Genomic DNA, 9,516 nt, shown 5'->3' with positions numbered 1-9,516 from the left:
CCCTGAAAATTGACATAAATGTACACCTTTCTGACATTCTACACTTCAAAATCATAGGCGTCATGTATATATGACCCAAGACTAATTTCTCATTTTTGCAGCATAAAGATGTCTCAATTTCATCCTGGTCACCGCATAATACAAACACTTTCTGTAACCAAATATAGCTTCGAAAAATAGCGAGTTTTGTCCAGTATATACACTAAGCATGGAGAAAATGCATGTGTGTAACCTCATTATACGATTTATTTATTTTTAATCCATGATTCATTACTAAAATTATCATTAATTTAAAGTTTTATACACCCATTCATTAACAAATTCACACAAACACTGAACTATTATTTATGTATAGCTTAAACTTATACAGTCAAAATTAAGACCAAATCAGATAAGAAGTGATCTTAGATCTTTCACAAGATGTTTCCAAACATGTGTACAAATAGTCCTGTAACATGAATTATTCATTAAGTATTTCCTTGTGGTAACAGTTTTAATACTGTTAAAACTTCCAAACCTGATAATATCAAAATTTACAAATTTGACATGGAAATACAAAAGCAGCAAAAGAATCCACAATGCTGTTTTAACAGAAGTTACCTCATCTATATAATCTTAGATTCAGCACATATTTGCATGAATAATGAAATAAAATGTCCAAATGCTTTTGAAAGTTATCCTTAAAATTCTAGTGTGAGAGCAACACATATAAAATTGTCTCAAACAGTAAATGGTGTCTTCACAAATGTACCATACCCCATTCAGAAAATGATTGCTGGTATTTCTAATGAAATTTTATTCCTAGAGAGAAAGTTTGAGCAATTAATAGAGTGTATTATGGCATGTGTACAATCAACCTAAATATGTGTAGGCCCTAATATACACAATACCATATGTCACACGGTATGATTTTAACATCATAATGTAACTTTTGAGCATTCATTTAAGAAATATATTAAATTTTTCAAAAATACATGAGGGTATGAACTGCGATGCTTCACAAATCACGTACATACATTACTGCTTCATGAAAAGTATCATTTCAGTTCATACCCTCATATATTCTCAAAAATGAAAATTATTTCTTATACACTATATTTACATGTACATTGTTCTTTCATGTCTGAGAATTCCCAGCCATCAAAAATAGATGTACTATATTTAGCCAATTCTTCTGTATTCATACACCCATTGCTGTTGAGCAATTGAGAGGAAATGTCTATCATTATAATTTTCCTTTACAAATTTCTTTGTATCAAAGGCAAACACATTGGAAATGAAAATATTGTGATGTATTTGATGAAGAAAAAAACTGCAATTTGTGGACAACTAAGCCATATGTTTAAATTGTAGATATATATGACTGGTATATATAAGATGAGATACAATTTGGATGTATATATCTCCTCCCCATTCAGTTAGCGGTGTGATCACTCTACAAGTGGAAGATTATGAGATCACTGAATTAAATCTGGCCGCACCAGACTAGCTTGAAACACCGACTGTTCCTTTGCCCTTTGCCGAGAGCTTGGTATTATAATTAAAGATTAGATCTGTAATATATACACTTATATAGCTGGGGTCATGTTGAAATTAGTGATATATTCTCTATCAATCATACACCATTCATGACAGATTGTTACTAAACATATAGTCAGTACTGAGTGTTGGATTTGTAGCATATGATGACACATTACAAGTGTTGATACAGGTTTTACTGGGATACAAGTGTTAGGTTATCACTGCTATTTGGGTAATAACAAATATATACACATTCTGCTACAAGATATAATACATACTCTTTTCATATCTGATTGATGCAGTATCTCCCCCCCCCCCCCCCTCAAAAAAAATAATAATAAAAATACCTCGCATAAAAGACACACTTTACATTTGTATTCAAATATGGCTGAAAGGAGATGCTGAAGGGAAAAAAACCTTCACTTTCTTAATCGGAATAAAAAATATGATGACAAATCCTAACACAACATTGCAAGGAAAGGTAATTAGACTACAATGAAGACCTCCTACAGTCTCCAGGTTTAATTACCTCTTCTAAACTTATTATTATTCATTTTACATAGAATTCTTAAGACATTATGATTCACAAACTGTGAATGACATAACTTGACTCACTCTGACTGCCTGTCACAGAATCTTCTTTTTTTCTTGAGACAGGCTGGTATTGGTTGGAAATGTGGTCAAAAGTGATCAGGAAAAAGGTGAAATTAAAAAAAATCTCGAAATCTTGAAAATATGTAGCTTCAGATTACAAATATATTTGTACCGTAAGATGGTGTCTCAAGATGAGGCTTCCAACCAACTGGAAAGAAATCCCTTTATATATTTGCCCTGTTATGCAGAGGGCACAGAAACTATAAAATATGTTGGATATAGGTAATTTGGAGAAAAAAGGTGTTGAATCACCCTGGAATACTCTTACTTAAAATTAAGAAAAAAATGATCATATGAATTTGATGTGAATTAAATGACATATATCTAGCAACCAAAGAAGCCTGAGACCAGAAGAATATCTACTGTTCACACAGCTATCAGACAATGTACAATAAATAGTTGTGTTGATATCATGCCATCTGCTGTACACGATTGTCAACTGGGACTAAAGGTTGATTAAAGATCTCAAAAATTTTACTTCCCCAAGTAAACTTGTTCAACTTTAAGCATTGGGATCACTTCCTTGACTTTTTTTTTATCACACTGGTATAAAATTCTTACTTGAAATGCCATGTGTGCTACTAGTAACTACTAGTTTATTCACATTATCTGATTCGATTTGAACGCACCAAACATTGTCAAATTTTCTAATGTATTCACATTCTCCGATTCGGTTTGAACACACCAAACATTGTCAAATTTTGGCATGGGGTATACTAGGCATAGTCTGACATGTTATTTTTTGGTGAATTCTTATTTAACTCAATTATGGTTCAAATGAAAATTTTGGCGCTTTAAATGATTTTGATGAATTTTCATCCTCCTCCAAAATGGTAGACATTTCCAGAGTACCAAAATTAACAAATACATGATCTCCAATTACCAATAGAGAAAAAGACTGCATGGTAATTTTAGTTCTAAATCTGAGGTCATCCTCTCACATTCTTTGATGAGAGGATCTCTCATTGACACACTGAAAAGGATTTTCATTGTCATCTACAGCTACTTTCAACCAAATGAAAAATAATCTAATTGCTGTATCCAATTTGCCCTATAGCACTATGGGTAAACAGGTGACCAAAACTTTAATATCAATTGTATCCTCTGGTCTGTGGCAATCAAACACAAGTACAGTCCCTACTTGTATATGCTGTCCCACAGGCCTGATCGTGGGTGTCATTCTACATCTATATCATACTTACCATATTTTGCTGAGAACTGTCAGAGGCAGTCTGGAGTGAAGGAAGACATCTCTAGCCCTCTCCCCTACAAAAATATGACAGTTATATTTCTGACTAAAAATGAACTTTAAGTTAATACCCAATATTTTCTACATTAAAAAGCTTTTTTAAATTCTGTAGTCATGAAACAAAAACAGCATTCTAAAGGTTATGAAGAGCAAATCATGCGACTCACATGTGTAATCATTAGAGCAAGCTCGGTAGTGAGCTTTGTTCACTGACATTAGGTCGAATGCTGTCTGACATGCTCCAGAGCAATTGTTAGTCCATTTTTTACTATGGATTACTCTGTTTACCTTATCCATGTTTACCTTATCCAGACATAGACTCAAGGCAAGTATAACCGATCAACAGGGTATGCTTACTCCTGCTAAGCAGCTTATCCCACCTCTGGTTTGTCCAGGGGTCCGTGCTTGCCCTTCTCTCAATTTTGTTTTCTTTATAGGATTTATGAGATTTGATCATTTTCACTATCTTCACTTTTTCATTTAAATTAAAACAGCTCTGTAGTATAATCACAGTAGACTGAGATAGTGGTTCATTAGTAGATTATCTAGTGACTAGCTATAGTGGCTCATTGGTAGATTATCTAGTGACTAGCTATCAGGAGACTGCCAAGTCTATTTGCATCCATCACCATCTCAAAATTGATTTTTGTATCAAAGTTTTATTAAGAAAATTTGCACAATGAAAATGGCTATAGAAGCTATGACAATGTGACAACAGGTGCTCTTCATGGCAATCTGAAGTACCCTAGCTGCAACAGATCATCAGACATATCCTAGACAGTCAACACAATCTAGTGTCAACAGCGGACAGATAATATCATATCCTATAAAGTCAACACAACCTATGTCAACATTGGACAAATAATTTCACATATACTGATAAAGTGCTAAAACTGAGTCATTAAAAAAAAATCACTGTACACAGCCATAGGTCATCTAGGGCCCCCATTCTCATTATTGTTGCTTTAACTAAAGAGAAATGCTAAATAAAATTATCTACTCAACCCAAATCTATTAATAGCAATCTGGGTCTATCTTCTTCAAATGCTTTGGGTTGATCAAAGAGTCTTATTCAAAAACTGGGTCCTTACAATCCCAGGGTTTAAAATTTCTATAGTTCTTCAAATAATAGATCTGTCAAAAATACCATAAAACTACAGTTAATCACTCTGGCCAACAGAGAACATCATCAACTTTAATTAGTGCTAGATTGGGATACCAGATTTGTTCCCAGATCATTGTAACTTGCAAAGATTTTGTAAAAGACAAATTATTGCTTTGAATTCTGAATTGTACTTGTTACCAAGATACCATTTGATTATCCATTCACAGAGTCATAAAGATTGAAAAAAAAATATTGATTTTTTTTTTTTAAAAATCCAACCCAACAAGCTCATTGGCCACAGTGCTCACCTGATCGAGTCATCTTGCTTCTTATAAAACTCTCGTGGACTTTAAATCTGGCCCTCTGTTGTGGCCTCAGACTAAGTTAGGCCCATAACTGGACAGTATTAAACAGATGATGCTTTTCACAGGTACAAGTGTCTATTGATTTGTGATGAGCCAGGCAGGAATTTCAATACTTGTTTTATATTCACTGAGACAGAACCTCATGTTGGAAAAGTATAGCCATTACAAAACAAATTTCCTACAAATGACACCATCCTTGGCTAACATGCCAGTTTCGAGATAAGAGCTCTTCTGTGTAGAAGGTGCATTTAGTAGAACTTTGAATGCCTAAGTGAGGCGGAGTGGACCTACAGTCAGTGAGGAAGACGATAAAATGTATTAAAAAAGGCTTCTGTTTAAATATGTAAATGTAGAAAATACAAAAATACTATTGAATGAAATGTTTGACTAAAGATGAAACATAAAAAAACAATGTCACGTTTGCAAGTGATATCCTAGATATGATACATTTGAACAACGAAATAACGTGACATAATAAGAATTCGATGTATTTAATTACTCCCTGAATACTTATCAATTACTTAGTTTGTGTATCAGTCGAAGTCGGTGATCAAACTTCATATGAGAAACTTACTGATCACATTCACTTATGCAGTGATGAATATGTCCCACTCCCGCGTGTAAATAAATTGCCTCGTGCCTTACTAGGAATGAGAGTTCCCCAAAGGGAAAGAACTTGGATATAACTCGAAACCAGCGTATTGACTTTGGTGGTGTTCAGCGTTCACTGCATATTTTTGAGTTAAACACAATCTGTATTGTCACTGTCTATTGCTTTTTCACATTATCAAATTCATAACATGACAAAATTTGACAGACAAAGTTAATAGATATGATCAGTCATGTGCACACCTATAAATTCTGGGTATCATCAAAAGTCTGCTTTACGTACGCCAGCCAGTTCATGCATTTCAAACATTAACCCCTCCCTGTGGTCTCAATCTTGTTATATTCTTTACTGATTATACAAATCATCCCATGCTTCCATTATATCTGTATACCACTATAACACAGACAACCCAAAAATTCATTCTCTACACTGGAAAGGACATCCCCAAAATCTAAAAGAGGCAGGGACCACGGAATTCATATTTTAATTCACCTACTCTCAAAGATGATGAAATTGGTACTTTAGTTTCAGATAAAAAGCTGAAAATGTTCCAAATTGTAGATAAACATATGTGCACACATATTTTATTAAAGATTTTACCAGAAAAGCTTACACGATTGAATCTATGGCTCAGGTGAGCTAAAAGGTGCTTTATTAGAAACATTTCTTCATGACAGCTTTAAATTGTGATTGAAGGGTGACTGCCCTAACATTAACCACTGGAGGTGATGGAAAACTTGTTCACTTTGCAAACTGAACATGACAGACAGGCCTGCACACCTTGTAAACACACAAAGTCCCGTAACAGGTTGTATATCCTGAGGTTCTCTTTCAAGGAAGTTCACCATTACATCCCCATTGCAACTTGCACTAGTGTTTTATTTTATTCTCGTAACATCCTTGTTCCATGTGAATTTCATACAAAATATTTGTCCTATGTACCAGTGTGTGTATGTAAAGCAAGTTAATTAATAATTCATTTCTGTAAAAGAGGAACGTTTTAAAAACCAACTGAATCTCAACAATAAATGTATTATCTTAAAGCATTTACTTATATTTCTTATATGTTATGTGATAGTATGTACTCAGAATATTATCAAGAAAAAAAACTAATACTTAGTGTGTGGAAAATTAGAAGTTGGTAAAAAACTTTTCAAGTGTTCAAATTATAAAAGTATATTGTAAGTTAGGAAAACAATTATCAATTCAAATGTTATATATATATTTTTTTTATATATAAATATTGCACATTGAAACATTAACAATCATGTATGCTGTATGCCCGAGAGGGCCCTAATTTGGAAATAAATCATATTCTATTCTATATGCTTACTCTCAGAACATATGCATTGTTAATCCCTATATGCTGTAAGGCATGCAGGAATGGGGGGAAAAAACTTGAACTTTTGTAAATCTTCCAATTATTTTTCTTATCTAACTTGTCTAACACATTAATGTATGATTAAAATCCAAAAATAATCAATCCATTGAAATGGTTATTTGATTATTTACGATTATGCAAGGTCATCAACCACTCGGAGTACTTTCTTCAATGTATTTTCAAAATGAAGCAGGCACCTGGTAAGACAGGTACAAGAACACCAAAACATACATGTATTCATGGCAACAGCTGTCACTATCAAAATGTACAATATATAAATTTACCACACAGATTGCACATTCAGACCAGTCTACAAAGGCTGCATGCAAATCATTCAGAAATTATGTCAGCAAGACACTTACAAAAATTCATACTGACATTAAATATAATTTTTTATAAATGTTATGTTCGCTTTGAACAAGTGATTTAAGTACTGCACGCAATACGAAATTTGAGAAGTTCTATCAAAAAGCGCTGAAACCAAATTTCTTTCAAATGCTTTTAATTATTCAGTTACACCAGTACTAGTATTACTAGTGTGGACTAGAATTCTCCAAGCACTTCATTGGTTTCAGAGGACATACATGTTGCTATGACAGCAATTTGCACAGTACATGCATTTCATGCATCATATTGTACAATCTGTAGTCAATTTCAAAATGTGTCATTGCAGGGAGTGCACCAGATGTATATACATGTATGTGGGAAAAATCTTCATAGTTAACCTAATCCTACAGAGATATTTAAATTTTCTAAAAGCAAAGCTTCTTCCCTTGAGAAGACTGACCTGTGAGGTGTCCATTTAGTGGACCTTGGCTGTAGAACAAGATGGCATTTTGGATTAGTTCTGATGAGGACAACTCTGGCCACAACTCTGCCTCTACAGTAAAATAAAAAAAAAATGATGACTTCAGTATGTCATATACAGTAAAATAAAAAAATTTATGTCTTCAGTGTCTGTCATATATACAGTAAAAGAAGTTTAACGAAGCCCCTACTGGCCCTAGTCATCTTGACTATGCTAAGCTACCTATCACTCTTGTTTTAAGAGCTATCTATTGATTTTGTGATATGTCATGTTTTACTGAGTGATTATACACTGCTAATTCACATCTAAATGAAGCCTGTCCCCTTACACATTTCACAGCAAAGTCATATAAAAATGAGACAAAATATGTTTAAACCAAAAAATTCATCAAAATATTGATCAAACTCTCTCTCTCTCCGAGATTGAAATAGTTGGGTTCCCTTGCCTTCACGATACTAGCAATAACCGTGTGTATTGTAACATATAGAATTTCAATGTGTAATTAACCGTAAATACATAATCGTTTGTAAACTTGAGATTTCACTTTTACGCTGGGTATTTTGAATAACCAACATTACAATTTACATCAATCAGGACAATTTTATGAAAATCTTTTGAAATTTCAAAGGAAACGAACAGTGATTTTTTTCGTTGACCATTTCAATTTCCATGTGTACAACCAATCTGTCAATCACTGAGAGGACAGGTGCCTATACAAACCCGTGTCAACGACAGCTACCCGGAAAATCCCGACCCGCAGTAAATTATCACACTCACCTGAGTCCTGTTGTTCCATGTTTGCACAGAATCTCTCATTTACAGATGAGGGGGGGAAAATCCACAATGTTAGAATTAATCCATTGCAGAAACACTGCTAATTCTAGGCCACGTTTACCTGTGTAGTAAATCCATTCATAACATAACCTTTTTTTTTTTCGAGTTTATCCAAGCATGGTCAAATCGTCGCGCACATCCCAGTGTGTAATTCTAAAGTGAAATGCGCCGCCTCGCGAGAGTGTGAAGGGAAAAACCAAATTCACAGCTGACACACGAGTGTGAAATATGTTTTGTTTACAATGGTTTTGTCCGTTGTAAATCATAAATGTTTATTTATTATGTAGCAAGTGTCCCACTTTGTCAATAATGCTGTTATTAACAGCTTAATTGTACCAATCGTTATCCCCTCAACTCGTTTGCGTTATACCTGGTATTAGGAAGACAAATAATTTGAATTCTCCACGCCGCAGAGATTAAGCGATGTGTTAATGATCTATTTTGATTACCTCGTAGTTTATTTTCATGGCGATATGGTATCTCCGTTGCTAGCGGCCAATGACACTATACAAGACGACCTAACGAAAAACAGTTCCCACATTATTACTGGTCAAGGTGAATCTGATTTTTTTCAAACTCTGTATATCACGCCGAAACGATTAAAAATCACCCACCCACTCCCCTTTTTTTTTAAACTAAGATTACATTTTTGTACAAGACTACAATAACAACTAGGAAGAATTGTTTTAGCACGCTAAAACTGATGACAGTCACACCTATATGTATATGTGCTTCAACCAGGGAACAGTGTTGAGAACATATGGTAGTAAATTAAACTTACATAATAAAATCAAATGCCTATGTCAAAGACAAAAAAAAAGTTAATGGCCCAGACTAAAAAAAAGCCCCCAAAATTCTATTATAAACGTTCAAGATCATAAAAAAAGACACGAGACACACTGTTTTATTATGGTATACCCACATACCATACAGTGGCGGATTTAGAGGGGGGGGGGCCCCCCCTTCCTAAAATTTTCAAATTTAAGGTA

At 34.0% G+C, this 9,516-nt stretch overlaps 1 protein-coding gene across 1 annotated transcript in view; it reads right to left on the bottom strand.

The window, feature by feature from the left end:
* The window catches only part of LOC125668691 (titin-like), a 63,734-nt gene extending 54,392 nt beyond the window's left edge, over positions 1-9,342 (bottom strand). Inside the window, exons 1-3 of the mRNA XM_048903037.2 lie at positions 8,471-9,342; positions 7,673-7,765; positions 3,378-3,441 (exon numbers count right to left, since the gene is read on the bottom strand). Of these exons, the coding sequence (XP_048758994.2) occupies positions 3,378-3,441; positions 7,673-7,765; positions 8,471-8,489 (176 nt within the window). The 5' untranslated portion in view covers positions 8,490-9,342. The remainder of the gene's footprint in view (positions 1-3,377; positions 3,442-7,672; positions 7,766-8,470) is intronic.
* Between the last annotated feature and the right edge of the window lie 174 nt (positions 9,343-9,516).

The sequence above is a fragment of the Ostrea edulis genome, chromosome 4 (genome assembly GCF_947568905.1).
Source record: "Ostrea edulis chromosome 4, xbOstEdul1.1, whole genome shotgun sequence".
Lineage (NCBI taxonomy): Eukaryota > Metazoa > Mollusca > Bivalvia > Ostreida > Ostreidae > Ostrea > Ostrea edulis.
This window is presented reverse-complemented; position numbering and strand designations above follow the sequence as displayed.